Genomic DNA, 21490 nt, shown 5'->3' with positions numbered 1-21490 from the left:
CTAAAGAGTGGTGACTATTATAACAAATGGTCCTGGAAGGCCTTTCAGAGTATATACCATTTACGTGCGACCTGACTGGTAGAAAGGGCTAAGCATGCCCCACGATGGTTTGGATGTGTGGAGAAGCAGATTTGTAAGATGACCGAATAGTACATATTATCAACAAGTTGCCACTTACTTGAATGAGCTGCTGTGTTGCAGGTACTGGGTGTCCTTATCAAAAGGTGAGTATTTTGAGCATACATTTCAATGTGTTTGAATGCTGAGAGCATTTCTTCCTAAAGCTTAACTCATGTTCCACACACACTTAATGTTCATCTTTATGAAGTTTGTAAAAATTGAAAAACAGAATTGGTATTATTAAAAAAAAAACTATTAAAAAAAACCAAACAGTAAAGATGATTAGACAGATTAAGACTAGATTTTGATCTGTAGGTTTTTATAGCCACGAAAACAACTATGGGCCACAGAGATCAGCATTGTCATTTTATGGCCATGACTTAGTGTTTTGAAATGTAAGGAAATGTGGTCTTTCTTCTTCAGAAAGCAGGTTTAAGTATTTGAGAGTTAGCATGTTATTAATAAAAGGCAGAGGTTACACCTGAGGTGTCTGTCCTTGATCACACAGTGGTTATTTTTATTTTGCTTTAGATTATTACTTATTTCAAACTCAGAGTTTGGTAGAAATCTAGTAATAAATTACAATGATGATATTTCTAAGCTACATGTGAGCCAATTTAGGAAATAAATGCTCCCGTGTTATTAATTTTCAAGATTTTGAAAAAGTGTTTTATTCAATAGTTTGTATCTATTTAAAAAAACAACAACAACGCAACATCCCACAAGCAGCCCTCACCCTTTCTGCCCACTGTGTGCTCACTGTGCTGTTGCTTAGCTCGGGCTTGGTAGTGCCCGTGTGCCTCCTGCAGCTTATCAGCCTCCCCTGTTTCTGATCACCAGTGACTGGAAATGGAAAAAATAAATTGTTGCCTCAGAAACAGGGAAGAGACTCCAGAAAGTGCAGTGATGCCAGGAACTTAAGAAAACCTTAGCATGATGAGTATTTTCAACAAGGGTTCTGAAGCCTTACTCCATGGGGCCTGAAAGAAGACAGTTTCGGGAATCTGTTTTCCTCTGCTATTTGTACGACTCTCCTTTTTCTCTCTTTGCCCCTCTGCTGCTCAGGCATCTGATAGTTATTCTCTCCCAGAATGAGTTTTACACAGATGCATTATTCCCCAATGCCCAGAATTTCCATAATGTATTATATTTCATGTCTTATACACAGACACACATGATAGTAAGATTTCTGGGGATACTTTATCCAGTAGCAGAAGAAGAATATTCTGAAACTCGAATGGCACTTTTCTGGTTTATCGGTTTTTCATCTGTGTGCCGATTTTGTGCCTTAGAAGATTCAGAGCACTTTGTTTTGTGATTTTGAGTTACAGTGCTTAGCTAAAACAGGACTGTTTGACTCTGTTGCTCTTTTATAACCCACTCATAGTTTAAGCTCTAGAAGCTTTGGAAAGCAGCCTTTTGATATAGGTGCCTTTGTCTGCCTAGGCAGTGGCTTGGGTAAAAGGATTAAATTGGTGCACATGCTATATGGAATGTTGTAACATTTTAGAAGCAGGATATGCTCATTTTCCCTCTTCTGACTAGTCTTCCAATTATTGTTCCAGAAGGAAAACTTGAGAAAGGAACAATTTCATGTTCTTGATTTAAAAATCAAACCTTAACACTCTGAAAGTTCTCATGCTTTACCGGTAAATGGAAGTCAGGTCCAGTTTCTGCTTCATTACCTGACATACAAGAAGTGCCTCAATGAATAAAATGTTCATACATAATTAAGTGTGGCCGTAAGGGCACTTGGTACTTCTCATCTGTTTGCTGCGTGACAGCAACTTGGCTGATGCAGGGTTCATGAGGCAAGGGGTTGGTGTGACAGTGTGTAAAGGCCACTAGGGAGGGTGTCCAACCCCCTTACGATAATGGCATATCCTCTAGAGAAAGAGTCCCTGGGGTGGAGTCCAAACACAGCACAGACCAGCTCTGTGACCTCTCCAAGACTTACCGGTTTCCTCACCTATAAAATGGAGACAAGAGCACTTTTTTCAGTGGGCTGTGAACTTATAACTATACATGCTCTGGCACATACAAGTGGTAAATAAATGTTTGTTCTCATTAGCTTGCTTCTAGGGTCAGAGAAGTGATGTGCTGTCCTCCATAATGCTGATATGTCTGGGAACCGATAACCTGGACTCCCAAGAACAGCGATAAATTAAGTTTTCCACATATCTTGTCCTGGTTTTCAGTCCTCTGCTTTTTATTTCTCTGGGATGTTTCTTTTAGAGGTCTCTCCCATTTTCTTAGATTCAACCATATCAAAGAATTCCCAGGTCTGTATTTTGGCTAGAAATTCTTTTATGTACCAAGCACATATTTCCAAATCTCTTCTGGATATTTTCACTTTGGGTGTCCTGCTCCCCTGAAATCCCAATCTCTGTAATCGTGAACATTTCACCCTACCACCCCAAATCCAACCTCAGCTTCTTGAAGTTCTCGTATTTTAACAGGAAATCAGGCTCTGTTTTGTTTCATTACCAGATAATGTGACATGTGCCCCAGGGTGGAGTATGTCCATAAGTAATTAAGTCTGGTTCTGCTTTCTCATTCTTGCTTTTTGTTAATGATACCACTGTTTTTTAGGAAGCCCCATTTAAGACTATGGAGTCACCTTTGACTCCTTCATCCTCTCTCTCAATACCTGTAACCAGTGGGCAGGTCTAGATGATTCCTTCCTTTTGACGTTGAATGCATGCGTCCATTGCTACTGCTGCCATTCTGGTCATGCTTTGTAGCTTCCTGCCTCGTTTCCTCAAATCTTCTTTCTTATTCAGTCCATCTTGTTTTCTGCCCAGTGTCAGAATGCACAGCTTTGATTATGTTTTCTTTCCTGCTCCGAATCCTTCCATGATTCCCACTGCTCAGCATGTATAGTTTAAAATCGTTAGCTTTGCATTCACTTCCCTTCCCTTAACCCGAGCTCCGGTCAGACTTGTTAATTACTCAGAGGTGCCCAATCCAATGTCCCCTTTCTTATTCCCAGCTCTACTTTTGTATGCACTAGTATACCCTCACTTGGCATCATTCAGAACTGACAGAAGGTCATGATGAATGAGTGGAGAGTAGCTCAGGTTAGAGAGAAAGGCAGGATTTGGATAGTCCAATGCTTGTAAGCTACAGTGACGTGTTTTATCTTCAACCAAGAGCAAGGGAGGGGGCTTTAAGCAGCTGAGGGAAGTGATCTGAAATAGGTTGTTAAAAGATCACTTTGATGACTGGGTAGAGAATAGATTGGAGAAGCAAGAGTGGAAGCAGGGAGACCAGTTCATAGTGGTTCAGGCTGGGTATGCTGGTGGCATGGTCTATGGTGCTGGCAAGAAGATGGAGGAAAATGGACAAATACCAGATATATTTTGGAGGTAGAATAGACAAGACTTTGATAGGCTGTGAGGGGTAAAGGAAATGGAAGCATCAAGGATAAATTTTGGGTCTCTAATTTTAGGAACTGGGAGACTAATGGAGCCATGATTGAGATAGAGTGGCCCAGAGAGGAGCAGCTTTGTTCTGGCATCAGTCACAGCATAGCCTGTCACGTGGGCAGGCCTTAAATGTTCGCTTTTGTTATTTTCATGCATGTATACTGTGTCTCTTTGACTAAATTTTAATGTCCCTGAAGGCCAAAGGCCATGTTTTAAACTATTTTGCCTGCAGCATATATCATAACTCCTTCGCCATGAGAGCTGGTGAATAAATTTTTACTTGATTGATATCTGTTCCCCTCTTGTTTTTTGTATCATCTGTAAGTCCTAATTATTTGAAGTACACAGTTAAAGAATTGGAGGAAGTTTTCATTTTCACAGGTCAAAAATAAGAAATGAGGTTTTTCTAAAATTTCCCTTCACATTCACTATTATTATTTAAAAAGACTTGGGATTACATGAGAGTGGAGTCAACAGGCTTGCTCACCACCTCCTGGTACCTCGTGTCCCCACAGATGTGCACTGGGAACTACACGTTCATTCCTTACATGGTAACTCCACATAACAAGGTCTACTGCTGTGACAGCAGCTTCTTGAAGGGGCTGACAGAGCTCATGCAACCGAACTTTGAGCTGCTTCTGGGACCCATATGCTTACCTCTTGTGGATCGTTTCATTCAACTTCTGAAGGTGGCACAAGCAAGTTGCAGGTAAAGTTTAATAATGCTGTTTGGTGATAATAGTGAAGTGTTATTCTACTTTATTTGTGCATCTGATCAGACTTCTTAGACATAGTATGTAGCCAAGAACCAGGAAAAAATATGTATAATATCCTCTAAGCAGATTAAATAGATGCCACATAGTCTGCATGTTAGATGTTATTCACTTATTCACGGAAAAACTTGAAGTCAGAAAAAAAGGACTGCTAACTCTCTTATAGTGATGGTAGAGCTAAAAACATATTCAAAGTACAAAAACATTATCCAAGTCAATGGCTAGGGACTTCTAGTGTAAGGGCGAGAACTGCAAAAATTCCTGAGAGCGTGATTATATTTTATTTAAATACATTGTATCACTTCTTATTTTTATTATTTTTAAGGACAGTCATTTATGTTATAAAATAATGATGCTGAGTCAGAAAGTAAAGATTATATTATGTTCAACTCATAGACACACCTAATTTATTTAGAACAATTTATCCTCAAAACCATAAAATGAAAAAGCTTGGGTATTTTTAGTAGTACCTTGCAGGTTCTTGGAAAATTCATTAACATAGAGTATCTACCTTAATTCAGAAGCAAGGCAGAGTGTTAAAAGAAATACAGGACTCCCATATTTCTTAATAATGCCACTTACATGAGGTATTCATTCTGTGCATCTTAATGAATTGAAAGCTACTAATATTGCAAACATCAATTCATTTCCTTATAAAATTATTGCTTTTCATTGAAATCTTCTCTGATATTAAGTCTTTGACATGTGTGTTTTCCCAACAGCCAGTATTTCCGGGAATCTATACTCAATGACATCAGGAAAGCTCGTAATTTATACACTGGTAAAGAATTGGCAGCTGAATTGGCAAGAATTCGGCAGCGAGTAGATAATACTGAGGTCTTGACAGCAGATATTGTCATAAATCTGTTACTTTCCTACAGAGATATCCAGGTGAGAAGATGTTTAAAATGTTTTTCATATAGCATATTGAAGGCATAAGAGTATTAACAAAACTTTCAGTTAACTAATAAGTCATTCATGTTAATACATGTAATTTTTTATTGTCCCTCCTACGCTTTCTGTCCTGAGATTTTATGATGAATGAAATAGACTCTTATGAGTTAATAATCAATGATTGTGAAAAAATTGTATGGTAAAGGTCTGACTTTTCCCCAAAAAATGACAAAAAAAACCACCCCAGCATACATAGCTAACCCATGGATATTCTCTTCTATTCTGTTAGCCTCAGGCATACCTGTCAGTCAAAAAGTGAAAGCTTTGTTTTGGAAACTAGCACAAATTTCTAAAGCTTTGTGGACCTATCTCTATTGAAATTGTGTTGCTTGAAATTAATAGTGCAAGATCTAGCTAGTCAGAAGCAAGAAATATGCAATTGACTCATTATAAAAATAATTAAAAAAATTTTTAATACAGGAAGTCCCCGACTTATGAACATTCGAGTTGCGAACTTTCACAGATACCAATGGACCTCGCATTACAAACATTCGTATATGCGAACAAGTTGCGGAAGTAGCTCACGCGCTTGCCTGACATTGTCCCAGTTGTGCTGCGGTGTGCTTACTGTACAGTGCGATAGTGTACAGTAGTACAGTGCTCAGTCAGAGCCCAGGATGTCCGGAAGCAAGAGGAAAAGCAGTGGTGATGTGGAGGGGACTGCTAGGAAGCGCAAAGCAATAGCCATGGAAACAAAAGTGAAAATAATTGAGAGATTGGACTGAGGCGAAAAGATAGTAGACGTTGCTCGTTCTTATAACATGAATCGTTCAACCATTGGCTTTACATTGTCTATTTGTGTCAAAGGTGTATAAGGCTCACATTGTCAGACTTATGAACGAATCAGACTTATGAACATTCTCCCGGAATAGAACTCGTTCATAAGTTGGAGACTTAACTGTATTGCAGTTACAGTTAGCATACAGTATTATGCTAGTTTCAGCTGTATACTGTAGTGATTAGACATTTATATAATTTACATAATGATCACCCCATATCGTTATTACAATATTGTTGACTATCTTCCCTGTGCCGTACTTTACACCCCTGTAAAAGTAACTTTTAAGACCTATAATGTAAAACACACTAACATGCCATGTTATTTTTATTGATGTGTTTCAAAATGGTAAAAATACGGCAGAATGAAATCCCCTTTGAGTTGGGTATTTGCCATTAGATTTTTATGGTAAAATTTAAGTGACTTCTGGTTTTTTATTCCCAGCCTTTCAAGCCTGAGTAAAGCTTCATGTGAACAACAGATTCACATATGTGAAGAGGTTTAGCACGTAGGAGCCCCTGACTGTTGAAACTAAATGGTTTTGTTACTTAGAATTTCAATCAACTGTTCCATATCCATGATACTTTGGAAATGATTTCCCTGAAAATAATTGATAGGGCACTACATACCAGGATTCTGGCTCCATGGAGCAGTAAACTACCTGTATTTAGACAATATAGCATGATCATGCTAGATGGTTTATTATTTTTCTGGTCAAGTGTGGTAACTCTATATTTCTAATATTTTTACGTATATAATCCAAACCCCTTCTTTAAAAAAAAGCAAAACAGTTTCTTCTTAGTTTTCAAAGTATTCCTTGGATTTTAGTTTTTTTTGTTTTGTTTTCTTATGCCCTACTAAGATTCAGTTATCTGGTTGTCAAAAAGCATTTCATTGTCAGAACTTTTCTCCTAATGGTTTAATTCTATGCTGTTCTCTTGTTTGAAAGGACTATGATTCTATTGTGAAGCTGGTAGAGACTTTAGAAAAGCTGCCGACCTTTGATTTGGCCTCCCATGATCATGTGAAGTTTCATTATGCATTTGCACTGAATAGGTAAGAAGAAAAAGTTCCCATTTGCAATGGCTAACATATTATTTTTTAGCCTGTGTATTCTTTCCAGGGTGTGTGTTTGCTGTAGCATGGCAACCACTCCCTGTTAGAATGTAATATTAATATCTCCACTTCAACCATATAAAATATAGAATGCATGCATTCTGATTTTTTCTGTTTTTTTTTGTCAGTAAAAAAAGGTCCTCACTGTTTACGTATTTAAATCCTTAAAATTCTGTTTCTTCTCTGTCAAATTTTGTATCTGCTATTTATATATTTTTTGAATTTTTTAAATTACATGAATATGATGTTATCTTTAAGCAAATATATTCAACACTAAATGGTTAGTCATGCAAAAATTGACTGAAGTAGAATTAGGGTAGTTCTATCTAAGTGAACATATTCCTAACCAGAGACTATTTTCACTGGGACTGCTCTGAACACAACTAATTATAATCAAATTTTTGTTGGCCACATTTTAAGTCGTGTGTCTGGGCATTTCCCAGGACCAGGACTAACACTGCTGTCTCTAGTCCTGTGTCTGTGCCTTCTGTTCACATCCTGGCACACAGCTCAGTACCACTTTCTACCCAGAGTCATCATGGAGGGCCATCCTTGCTCTGGCCATGGAGAGGCCTAAGGCGCCAAACTGTCCAAAGCTTAGTTAGTTGCACTGTCCTCTTCCATGGTGGAGAGTTGAATATATATGTAGTTAACACAACTGAAGAGAAAGATAAAAAGTAAAATGGAGGGGACATCCCGTTTACTGAGCACTTGCCGTGCGTCACTTAAGGCTTCCTTGTTTTACAGTTTCCTCTGACGTAAGCCTGGAAAAATCGAACTTTTTTTCATGACTCATAGTTAGCATGTGACAAAACTGAAGCCCAGACCCAGATCAGTCAGGTGCTGATGTCTGGGTTCTTGAACATGAGGTTCTTCTGCCTGTATCTACAAAGAGAAAAGCCAGCATGCTGTCAACCAGAGACTGTTCCTTTCCGTCTTTTTCCTCCCAAACATGTTAACTTTATCAATAGATGAACATTGAGAGTATATTTTATCCCCCCATTTATCAAACATCTTTTTCTTTAGATTTGACAGAGTGAGATGAGACCTCCAGAGATTACCTGCCCCAACCAATTGCCAAATAAGTTCTGTTTGAAAGATGGAATGGAATATGTTCTGTTTTGAAATGAAAAATGAAAGTCCATAAGAGCCTCTTATGTTTTCCTGTGTTTCATCTTTACCTTTCCTAAAACAGAATATCATGAATTGATAAAAATATTTGTTTGAAGCATTATTCTAACCTCACAGTATTTAGAACAAAGTAAAAAAAAAAAGGAATTTCATAGAAAGATTTTAAGTAGTAATTGAGAATAGAAATAACTTTTTTTATGACAGCTTTACTGAAGTATTCATATTCCATGCAATTCACCCATTTAATATGTACAATTCAATGGTTTATAATATATTAACAAAGTGTGTGACCATCAACACAATACATTTTAGAACATTTTCATCAACCCCTACCGTTAGCATTCACCCTTCCTTTCTTAGCATAATGTTTTCAAGGTCCATGAAATATTAGGTTTGTGCAAACATAATTCCTGTTTTTGCCATGATTTGTAATGACAAAAACCGCAATTACTTTTGCACCACCCTAACTCTTAGAATTTTTATCTGGTTTTAAGAAGGGTCCATATATACTTGCTATTTTAAAATGAGCTACATAAAACAGCTTCCTTAGATAATTAATTGGTGACACATAGAAATTAGGTGACGCTTGGGAATGGAGTAAATAGAATTGTAATAGATAAGTATGATCTCATTGGTGGGAGGGCAGTACATGGGGGGAGGGAGGTTGTTACTTTGTGAGGGTGAAAAGGATAACTAGTGCATTGTTCTGTACACCTGAAACTAACAATAATAAATAAATAAATAAATAAATTAGGTGACTCTTGGGTTAAAGTTGGTTTGTTGGTATTACCTATGAATTAGTTTGTTCAGTGTTTTGAAGCAAAAGTCATTAAATAATGTCAGAGTTTTGCCCCTTTTTGGGTTAGTTGACTGCCCCATTCAAGGTCACCAACTGCATTCCTAATCTCATTCCACCAACTTGAACGTGGATATAGATATAGACGGCAGGGAAATTGAAAAACTCAAGAAACCCTGCTAAACCCAGGAGATGTGCAGTAGGATAAAAAACAAAACGGCTTAGGACAGAGGTTTACAGAGGACTCTAAAAATCTAATTGTTGTTTTTATCCTGCCAAACTTCACTAATGTGAAACAGTATATTAAATAAAGACTTAAAAAGAGAATTGGCCTATATTGCTTCTGTAATTTATACTGAAACAAGGTTGTTTTCTTCCCCCACCTTAGGAGAAATCTCCCTGGAGATAGAGCCAAAGCTCTTGATATTATGCTTCCCCTGGTGCAAAGTGAAGGACAAGTTGCTTCAGATATGTATTGCCTAGTTGGTCGAATCTACAAAGATATGTTTTTGGACTCGAATTTCATGGACACTGAAAGTAGAGACCATGGAGCTTTTTGGTGAGTATGTAGGGCAAGATACTTACTTGATAAACCCACGACATAAAAAATTGCTTGCAAATTAGAGTGTTAAATTGTTATTATTTAGATTGCTGATTATTAAATACATCTTAGAATTTGTAGCTTAGCTAATGATTTTGATGAAATTTATTTAATATGGCAGTAAATGGGGGTAAGTTGGATGAAAATATAATTTAATAAAATGTAATTTTAAATATAATATATAATATAGTAACAAAAATATAATTTGGGGTAAAATTTATAAAATTGTATAGAAAGACATGAAAGAAGACCTGAATGAATGGAAAACTATACCAAGTTTGTGGATGAGAAAGCTTGATATTTTAAAGATGGAAATTCTTCTCAGCAGGGCTTTTCATATAACTTGACAAATTGATTCTAAAATTTATTTGAAAAATGGCCAAGAATAGGCAAAGTAATTTTGGAGAACAGGGTGGAAGGACTTGCTCTAGATAACAAGATTTATTATAAAGATGTAATAATTAAGATATTGCATTATGAGTATAGACATAGACAATTAAAACCCGGGAACAGAAGGGAGCCCAGATGAGACTGAGATACATATGAGACTAGACTATGACAGCAGGGAAACCATGAGCCACAGGTGAAAAGACAGACTCTTAAGGAATGGAACTGGGAAAATTGGCTTATCTGCTTGTAAAAATAAAATCGGATCCCTACTTTAAGCTCTGCACGAAAAATGAAATCCAAGTGAATTAAAGACCAAAATATGAAAGAAAACAAAATTACTTTTAGAATAAAATAAACTGTATTTGTGACTTAAAGAATTTCTTAAAGCAGGCTTAGAAATACCATAAATCATAAAAAGAAAAGATTGGGAAACTGGAGTGCATTAAAGTTTGCGTCTGCTCATCAAGGTTCTGGCTTTTGGTAGCAGAGTGGGTTCTATTGCACTGATCCTCTTGCCAACAACAAGGATAAATGTTGGAAAAAACGCTTAAAAGTTTGAAAACACCAAAGGATGACTAAAAGTCATCATAAACTAAGAGGTTTTGATTCTTGGATGAAGGGGACCCCATTGGGTAAGATCCATATTAAATAGCTTTTCCCTTGGGGCACTCCCTGCATTGGAGGGCAGATAGAACTCAAGAAGAAAAGTCAGTGTTCCAGGCTGTCAGGGTGCCTGGAAATTGAGTGGGATACCTCCTAAATAAAGGAGCCATAGAGAGAGAGTGCCCCCAAATCTGTGTATAAACTCCCCCTCAGTTATTGGCTGACCTGACTGTGCATGTATGAGCTAAAGCTCGATGGAGCCCAGGTGGAAAGTAGAGGCTCGAAGACTAAAAGAGCTGTACAGAGATTTCAGCAGCTGCCCAATGCAGGAGACACAGAGTTTGGAGTTTGAACCTCCTCTCCTGGTTGTGGTAGAAATGTCTGTGACCACTTAGAGATGTCATTATTATCAAGGAAAGCTGACAGCTAGCCTACCCTAGATCTAGCAGATCTATTCCTAGTTATGTACCCTAGAGAAAGGCTTGAAGTTTCTCTCCATAAAAATGTCAATAAAGGGGTTGACCAGTTAGCTTAGTTGTTGGTTAGAGCATTGTGCTGATGGCACCAAGGTTGCCGGTTCGATCCCCGCATGGGCCACTTTGAGCTGTGCCCTCCCTAGGAAGAGTCAGCTATGCCATTGTAGCATGAAAGCAATGTGTAACCAGTGACCATGGCTGTACCCCAATAAAATTAAAAAAAGAAAAAGAAAAAAGTGTCAATAAAAAAAATTAAAAATAAACGAGCAAAATAAGCAAATGGCAGAAGGATGCCTAGAATATGATATCGTTGACAAACTTTAAAAACAATCACACACAGCTAAGACAAGTGTAAATGCATGAATGCACATTATAAATTCCCAGTTCAGTATAATGGTTATTAGTGGGGAAAGAGTGGAAAAGGGATCATGGAGAGATTCACGTGTAACTGCAAGGTTATTTAAAACATTTTATTTCCTAAGCTGAGTGATGGGTATATGGGAGTGTTGCTTATATTATTCTTTTGTACTTCTTAGTATTCCTAAAACACGCCTAAACTATCCCGATTCAAAAATGTATTAAAGGAGGTTGACGTAGTTCAGGAGTTCCTCAATGATAGCTGTACAATTTTTTAAGCTGTGAAACAGAAATCTCAACTTTCACAATCTCATATCATTTTAGCAGTTCAACAGGGGACTGAAATGGGGATAATGGGTTATAACCAGGGAGGAAAACTTGGGGACAGTGATTGCCTAGATCCTCACAGAAAGCTTCAGTTTGGATTTTTAAATTGGTATTATCAATTTTTACTAAAATCCAGAGAGTTTTACAGTTTCTCTTAACCGAGTTTGTTTTGTTTGTTTGTTTGTTTGTTTTCTTTACAAAAGAAGAATATAACTGTGCAGCCTTTCTATTACCTGAAGGTTTACACTTTAAGAAAATTTTTAATTGTAAAAGGATTAGACTCTGAAATTTGGAAGCATTATGCCAGTATAAATGCTTGGATATTGTGGTGATAATGAAATGCACAGGTAATCTTTAAAGTCCTCATTTTCATGGTCAGTGAGTTTAAATGGAAAACATCTTCTACAGGCATCGTGCACAGGAATAAAACAGAAATGTTTTCCCACTTGAAAACCAAACAATATTGACTACTGAGAGCTTTCAAGGTCACACAAAGTTCAGTTCAGTCAAGACCAGAGTATTTTTTGGGTACTTGTGTATTTGTTTTAACTTTCTATGCTTCCAGGTTCTGGATCCTTTTATATGGTTCCCATTTAGCAGAGGAGCTTTCACTGTCTCTCAAAGGAGCTTTGTGTTCAAGGTCTTCAAGTCAAATTGAAGATGTCAGAATTTTTATAATAGCTTAAAAAGCTATCCACTAGTTTTCTAGTAAGAACAGGGAGGCCTGTTAGAGCTCAAAGTCTTTTAATGGAGGGTCCTGGAAGTTGATCTTGTGTATCACTCACCGATTAATTGGATTACCTATCCATAACCTGCCACTATTGTCATTATATATCCATTTGCCCTAGAGGTTGCTAAGAAGGTTTCTGCTCCATTTTAAAATGAGTGGTTTTTTACGCCCTCACAATTGTAAAGCCACTTTGGTATTTGTTCGTGTTTTGATCCAACTCCCACAGTACTGCAAACACACTCAGCTGAGTTGGCGTGTTGGCATCATACCTAACCTCCCTTTCTGTTAAAGCTGGGAAGTAAAAGCATGTTGTCAAGGTGCTGACACCAAGGGTGTCGTGAGGTTATTAGCCAGATTTACCCAGGATTCTGCACTTCCTGTGTCATGGGTCTCAAAGGGATGTTTCAGCTAATGTTTTTGAACCATAATCCTGAATTTTCACTTGTCAAATGCCAGTGTTGGGATAAGGAGTGGATGTCATGGCAGGTAGTCAGTTCTTCAGGCTTCTTTCTTTTTTCTTTTTTTCAAAGATTTTTTTGGGGAATTGGGGGAGGGGGACAGCGCTAGGGAATTAGGGGAAGGGGAACAGACAAGTTGCTGTCCTTTTGTTCTTCAGTCTAGTTGTGGAGGACATCGCTTCACTGGCCCATGCTGGTATTATCATTGCGCTCTTCCCCGGGGAGGCAGATCAGTTGTCGGCCTCTGGATGGCCGCTCACTGTGGCTCTCGGCAGCTCACACCAGCTGCCGCTCTGGATGGCCGCTCACAGCGGCTCTCGGCAGCTCACACCGGCTGCCGGCCGCTCATGCTGGCTGCTGGCCACACATGGTACCCATGGCAACCCACTGCAGCAGGGGCTGCAGCCTACGCAGTCACCGGCGACCCACGGCAGTCCAGCTCCAGGTCGAGCTGTTGTTCACCATCTTAGCTCTAGAGGGCGCAGCGTCACCGACCCTCATGTGGGATACAGACCGGGGCCCTGCTGCTCAGAGCTGGCGTCCCAAGCCAGCTCTTAACCAACGCGCCGCTCGGCCAGCCCAAGGCTTCTTTCCATGGACACATTCCATGGCTTGAATTATTTTCTGTTGGTTTGAATAGACGGATCTACTGACCATGGAAAGTTTAAGGATAAGATCTTTAACCTCGAAGGAAAAGAGCCCCAAGCAGTTGTGACTACAATGGTCATAGAACTTTTTCTTGCTGTTTCTATTTCCAACATCTTTACAGAGTTCAATGTTTCTGCAACATATTAGAGGGAGAAAGTTTTAACCACTGCACATTGCATCTGAGACAAGGACTGCATGCACCAAGGCACCCTTTTACTTCTAGGGTGACCCTCTCATGCAGGCCTGTCTTTTGAGAGGTTTACTTGGGGGTGCAGAATGCAAAAATAGAAAATAAGAAAAATGTGTGTGGTTTAGATTTTTTAAGTTTGCAAAATTGTGATATGTTGTTAAAACAAACTTTTGTTCCTGACTCTTATCTGGGAGAGAGGATGAGTTGTGCAAAAATAGAAAATAAGAAAAAAAGTTTATAAAGCTTGCAGAATTGTGGTGTGTTGTTAGAACAAGCTTTGGTTGTCAAATCTTATCTGGGACGGAGGGTGAGTGGTTTGAATGAATACATCCTGCTGATTTAGTATAAAAAAAGAGTAGTTCTCAAACATTGAATGCTTTCCATTGTCACTTCCTTAGTTATTTTTGTTCATTGAAGCTCTTGTAGATGACTAAAATAATGCTATTTTTCTTGTATTTAAATTTCTATAATCCAAGTTAAGGTGTGAAAAATGCCATTTTGATCTGTAGGTAATTAAATTGAATTTAGCTTTTAGTTATTAAAACATCATAGCTTTCTCTCATAGTTGTTCCATGAACAGTTAAATATAAGTTAAAGAAAGCAGCATTGGTGCTTGTCACAGGCAATGGTTAGAGAACGTTTGGGGCAGCTATAGGAAAAAGAGCAAGAGGAGAGAGTGAAGCTGGGAGGATATCCAGCTTTCAAAGTATGAAATATTGTGACCCAAGAGTCTAGACTTACATCCTAAAAAAAGGCCACAGAGTTTTTGAAGCGATAGTCTTAACTGGAATGACCCAAGGAAATATTGTGGCCCATGACTTGGAGGGCCATGGAAAGTTCACTGCCAAGATTATCTCCACATTTTTTTTAAACCTAATCTGAAAAAGAAAGAACCACAAAATGGTTATGCTGAATGTATGTGCAGCATGAATTACTTAGAACATTTTGTTATATGCAGTATTTGTTCAATAGGTAGAAATAATAATCAAACCCTTAAACCTTAGAGTTTACACAAGGTTTTTGAATGCTATTAACTGTTGGAGGCTTATAAGGACCTTGTACAGTAGGCAAGGCGGACATCCTTCTTTCCACTTTACAGCTGAGGCAATTGAAACTCAAAGAACTTAAGTGAATTTCTTGATGTCCTGTGACTGATAAAATTTCAAATCTAGTTTTTTAAGATCCAGTGTTGTTTTTACTACATTCCAGGGACAGACGTCTCCAGGAATGTTTTTACTGTTTTGTTGAAAAGGCATGGACTTGAGGGAAACTGACGTAAGATAAAAGTTGACTCAATATTTGGAAACAGTGTAATCTTTGGCAAATTAACCTTTAGGAAATTATGTTTTCTTATTTAAAAAATAAGAACAATACCTACCTAGATGCGTTAGAATGCTCTTAGGATCCTGCAAGTAGCAGAATACCTCACTCCAGAGGGCTTACACAAGAAGAAAAGGTGTCTTCTAAAACATGAAATCCAGAAATAGGGCTATGTCTGGCATAGGTTGAGTCAGCAGCTTTCAAATGTCAGACCAGTTCTGTTACATCATTATTGCTGTGGGTGCTCTGCCCTCAGGCTGGCCTTCTTAGGGTTGCAAGGTGGTTGCGGCCATTCCAGGCATCAATCCAGTTTAGCTACACCAAGGCCTGGAATGAAAAGGAGGCCATCTTTTTCTGTATCTTTTCCTTAGTACTGAGAAAACACGCTCATAAAAACCTACCCCAGACTTGCCTTACATTTCTTTATGCTTCTACTATTTCATCATCAGCCCAATACTACACAAATCTCTGGCAAGAAAGATAGAAATATTATTAAAATTATTACAATTACAATTATTACAATTGGTTTGCACTGATCACTTTAGTAGGAATGAATGCTCTGTTGTGAGGATTAAATGAAGTAATGTTGAGTCCTAGGAAAGTAGGCGTTTGGTGTTATATCCTTAGTATATAATACATATGTGAGAGTATTTTGTATTTCCTTATAGATAGTTGTATTTATCCATGTTCAAAATGGACGTTGACTAGATTAAATTTCCCTTTTCCTCAAACATTCCTAAGAGTTCTCTTTCTCTTTCTGGATCTAGCCGAACATGTCAACTAATGAGGAAAAAGTTATGGAGTCTGTATACTTTTTGCACAGGCCTTGTTTGAAGTTCATATGCCATGGCTGTCATGGTACCACATGGGATAAGCAGTGTGTGCTTACAGTCATATTTGATTTTAGAGATGACAGTAGTCTCATTCTTAAGGGGAGATATGAAGTCATTTTCAGAACTTTGAAAGGAAATTAGGTGCTTGTATTGTATTAGCATAATCTTGTCTCTCCTGCTGTAATGCCAAAAAAGATCCATAGCCAGGAAATTAAAAGCATAAGTCTGTTTTTAGCATTAATGTGTTCATTTTTCCATAGTAACTTGGGAAAGAACAGAAAGCCTCGCCTTATCAACTCATTTTCTTTTACGTCAGTGACAGTGCTGTTCAAACAGTAATGTGTACTTAATAACAATTTAGTTTTTATAATATTAATGGGGTTGGCTTTACTTTGGAAGAGTTATGTAACAAACCAATCAAACTACAAATAAAGACCAACGTCTATTTTCCGTTTGCCAGATTAGCCTTTTTTCTTTTTCTTGGCTTCAAGATAGCTTTCTCTGTTACCTCTATTTCCACTACCCCCTTTTGCCCCACAGAGCTTTATCTCACCATCCTTCTATTGACATCGTTTTTGTTTAGTCCTTTTTGTGTCTATTAGGTGAGTTTCCCAATTAGGGATGATTTTTATTTTTAGTACACAAAACCTGAAAGGTTCATAGTAACTCAGTATGACACCCAGCTCATTGGTGTACAGATGTAGATGACTCCTAAGGGACTAGCAGTTCCAGGGTGACCTGGAGACTTGGGCAAAACACACAGTGTGCCCACTGTTGCTTTGGAAACAAACACCCTGGTACATTGGTCTGATGCCTTGACCTTGATTTAATACTGCATTTAGCAGATGATAGATTAGATGAAGCTCTGTTATGGCATGACCAAGTTGAAGTCCAAGAATGGTAATATTTAATATGTCACTGTGGAAGTTTTCTAATTGTGGCTTACAAGTACTGAGCACCTAAGGAGGGCAGCTAAGGCTTGCTTTATGTAACCTAGCAGTCAGAGGGAAGAATGAGAGAACTCGGTGTTTGCCAGCATTATGCTGAAAAGGAAGGAGAAGATGCAAGAATAGAGGTGATTTTACTTGGTGAACCAAAGCAATCATTTCCAAGCCTGGCTGAAACTTAGAATGACTTGGGGAGTTTTTCAACAATACTTTTTTTCACCTCTGGAGATTCTGCGTGGTGGATCTATTTTATTGAATAGGCTAACCATAATTGATAATATGGCTGCTCCCTTTTTATTAAATGTTTAGATTCCCTCTCATATTTTGTTGTCACACCATTCCTCCTAAATCTTTACTGTTTTTCATATCCGAAAATACGTGATTAAATTTAAAACCCTGACTTCACCTCTCTCTCCCATTTAGAGCATTCTCAAAAGTGTCCTCCCATCTTCCCAACCTTCTTAGAATAGTGTTTTGCATTTTAATTTGAGAGAACCGGCAGTTACTGGAAGGGTAAGTTGAGATTGATCATAAACATATGAAAACCATTCAGTCTCAGAGGCAATCCATTAAGTGCACATTAAAATCCTGAGCTGTACTTTTTGTTGTTGTTGCGATCAATTGGCAAAGACGAAAAGGGATGAGAACACTTTATTTTGGCCTGGATGGATGTGGTATAAAAGTCTCTTCTAACCTGCTCTTGGGAGTGTGACCTGGTAAGACCTTTCTGGAAAGCAATTTGGCATTACGCATCAAGAGCTTTGAAATAATTCATATTCTTTAATCCAGTTATGTTCTTTGGAAACCATCCCAAAGAAATAGCACTATAGAAACTAAAGATATGTTTACAACAATGTTCACGACACTGAATTGTATGGTAACAAAAACTTGGAAGAAACTTGAATGTTCAACAGTAGGGAAAATGTTAAATGAAGGATGACATCCCCATGTGATGCACTATCATTCATTCAAAATTGGAGGAGGTTGATGGTAAAAATATGCATAACATAAAATAAAACTTACCATTTTAATCATTTTTAAGTGTGCAATTCAGCGGCATTAAGTACTATTGCATTGCTATACTACCATCATCACCATCCATCCACAACTTTTCTCGCCTTGCAAAACTCAAACTCTATACTTGTTAAGCAATTTCCTGTTCTTCCCTCCTCCCGGCCTCTGGGAACCATCATTTTATTTTCTGTCTCCGTGAATGTGACTACTGTAGGTACTTAAGTGGAATCATATGGTCATTTGTCTTTTTTTGTGATTGGCTTATTTCACTTAGCATGATGATCTCAAGGTTCATCCATGCTGTAGCATGTGTCAGAATTTTCTTCTTTATGGATGAATTATTGTATTTATATGCCACATTTTGCTTATACATTCATCCATCGATGGACATTTGGGTTGTTTCTACCTTTTGGCTATTGTGAATAATGCTCTGTGAACATTGGTGTACAAATATTTGTTTGAGTTCCCTGCTTTCAATTCTTTTGGGTATATACCCAGAAGAAAATTGTGGTTAAAAAACATCTTTTTAAATAGTAACGTGCATCATAATATACCAAATTAAAAAACAGATTATAAAAATAGCTTGAAATTTCTTTGGGAGGGATTATTCTCATACTAAAAGAACTGGAAGAAGATAGATAGAATTTTCTTTCTGGTTTTTCTATTATAATAAGGAATATATACACATAAGTACTTGGAATTGAAGAGAGCCCGCCCCTACCCCTACCCCTCGCCGCCATCTCCAGATGAAATCAACACAGTGATCTGGCACTAATTTTCTTCTCATGCTGCCCTGCTTTGCTTCTGAATTATTTTATGAATGATAATTTCAGAAATATCCCTAGAGATGTAAAGCACCATGAAATTCTAATTTAATTACTTGTATGTCTCACAGAAAGAATCACAGCTGTTAAGTCACAAAAAATGAAAAATTATAGCTAAATAGAAAGAACTTGAGTTGAGCTTAGTTTCTTCTTTGATGGAAAGTAGATGTTCTTTAGTTAGAATTAATCAATTCAAGATTATTTCCTTTATTCTTGACTTTGTTGAACGTCCTAGTGCAGCTGCAAAAAGTGACCTGAGTCTTTATTATAAAGACTTCATCACTCACTTCATAATCACAATAAACTTAACTCATTTATTTATTTATTTTTAAATTAGTGTTAGGTGTACAAAGCAACATAACCCTTTTTAGAGCTAGCTTGCAATTAGGTGACAAGTAGAGTGCTAATAATAAGGCAACTCTTGAACAAAATCTGTTGCTTTGAAAGCTTGAATGAGAAGCTTGCATCTTTTCCATCTAATAGTGAATCGAAGAATACAAATTATTTACCCTCTTTCTATAAATATTTAGTATTAAAAAAGGAAAAAATCAGCAATAGTGGAAATAACTTCATACAGTTACTCAAAGTCACTAGATTTCTCTTAAGATATGACTATCTGGTTCCATCTTTAAGATTTGTTTCCTTCATGAAGTCTTCTTTAATTTAGCCTTACCCATGTCTAGTCATTTTATTTCTCTATAGTCTTATGTTATTAATCATTGTTAATAGATATTATTATATAAGGACTAACATGTTGTTTTTGTTCATTTATCCTCTTGCTATTAAACTTGAAGTTTTCAACGACATTTCTTCTTTGGTGCATTTTTATGGGTACATTGCCATACAGCCTTTAGCAAATATTAGTCTTCAGTCTAATACAGTTGATCAAATATATTTTGTAACAAGCACCATTCTTTTCAAGAATTCATCAATACCTGTTTCTGTGGTATATAGACTGCAAACTTTATCCTTAACATAAAAACAGTTCTCTCTGCTTTTATTTCTTACTGTTATGTTTTCCTTTTTCACTCAATTATCTTTTACTAAGCAACAACAACAAAAAACCCAGAAAGTTATGAAAAGGGATTAAAAAAAAATTTTTTTTTTAATATACACCAAAGGGTAGGCAAAGTGATACAGAGAAGAAGGCTCAGGCCTTGGAATCCAGAAAACTGGGCGAAATTCCCACTGGACCATTCCTAAACTGCATGACTTAATATTTCCATGCTTCAGTTTCCCGAGCAGTAAACTTGAGCAAATCCTCCTAAATTAAAGAGTTGTTAGAATTAGAAATATTATGCCTGGTGGGTCAAGTATAATGCCTCATACCCAGTAGGTGCTCAACCATGAGAGGCAGCTACAATGATTGTTTCTTTTACCATTTGGTGTTCATCACAACTTTCTTTGTCAAAGGATATCATCTGTGCTATATTGTACTATGGTTGGAAATACACTGCCCTTGTTCGTAGGAAGATTATACATTCCCACCCCAGGACACCAGGTTTGGGTGTGTTTCTTATAGCACAACCACACATTGATAACGCTCATTATCAACAGAAGTTTAAGAGCTGTGTTGTGGTTGTGGAACTTATACTTTTCCTTAGCTATTTCCCAGAAGAAGCTACTCCTCTGGGCTGGATCCCAGAGGGGAAACATCACGGAGGAGGGCTGAGCCACCTAACAAAGAAACGTGGCATGAACAGCGTTGCATGCCACTGGGGTTTGCTGTTGTTTAATACTGTGGCACACTTGCCAAAAAATGTCTGATCCGTCATCCTCAGCCAAAATGAATGGTTTCATTAACAGCTCTCTATATTTTTTTATCAAACTTAAAAAAATATACAATGAAATGATAAAATTTATATGGAAAATTAGCACCAAAGAACCCAGATAATACAAATAAAGGATCAACCAATAAGGATCAACATGCTTGGTATTAATGTATCTGAGCTTCAAGCCAATAAACTTTTTAGTAGTTGCATAAAAAAAAATCATATACCACTTCTTCAGAGGAAACTGAACTCTCCCTAGCAATAAATTAATTTCTCATGTCAGACCATGTCGGCAACAATATAAGCTATATATAAGCTATATAAACAGTAGCATCAATATTCTTATCAAGGGGTGAATTCCAATAACATTAAAATGAAATGTGGTGAAGGTGATACGCAATTCACTCATTTAATGTGGCCCAAGGATGTGGCTTTTTGATATGGTTTTATCAAGGTCAGGATTTAGACAACTGAAAGAAGTGAATATATTACTTTTATCTGATATGAACTGCTGTATTTATCACTTGTCTTAGCCCAGTTCTTGGTAAGAAGTGGATGCATTCTTCATTCGGGAAATATTTTGTAATCACCTGCAGTGTGTCAGGCAGTCTGATGATTCACACGCTGCAGTTTCAGTGGTCAACAAGGCTGACAAGCTTTCTGCTCTTGTGGAGCTTACATTCTATTAGGGGAGATAGATGACAACATTGCAAATTGTTATAAATCCTGTAATAGATATAGAACCAGAATTTCCAGTTTTTCCCCTTGTGTCATGCTCATATGTGATTTTCAAGAAATTTTTCCATTTCATCTAAGTTTCCATTTTTATTGGCATAAAGTTGTTCTGAATGTCCTTTTACTTTTTTTAAATGCTAGTAGAACCTTTAATTTGTATTCATTCTCT

At 37.4% G+C, this 21490-nt stretch overlaps 1 protein-coding gene across 1 annotated transcript in view; it reads left to right on the top strand.

The window, feature by feature from the left end:
• Nucleotides 1-21490, top strand: part of MAP3K5 (mitogen-activated protein kinase kinase kinase 5) — a 203596-nt gene that overhangs the window by 75156 nt on the left and 106950 nt on the right. The window contains exons 4-7 of the mRNA XM_019648088.1: nt 4064-4257; nt 5044-5212; nt 7003-7109; nt 9485-9655. Coding sequence (XP_019503633.1) covers nt 4064-4257; nt 5044-5212; nt 7003-7109; nt 9485-9655 — 641 coding nt within the window. The remainder of the gene's footprint in view (nt 1-4063; nt 4258-5043; nt 5213-7002; nt 7110-9484; nt 9656-21490) is intronic.

Source organism: Hipposideros armiger, unplaced genomic scaffold (genome assembly GCF_001890085.2).
Source record: "Hipposideros armiger isolate ML-2016 unplaced genomic scaffold, ASM189008v1 scaffold_120, whole genome shotgun sequence".
In the NCBI taxonomy this organism is placed as follows: Eukaryota; Metazoa; Chordata; class Mammalia; order Chiroptera; family Hipposideridae; genus Hipposideros; species Hipposideros armiger.
This window is presented reverse-complemented; position numbering and strand designations above follow the sequence as displayed.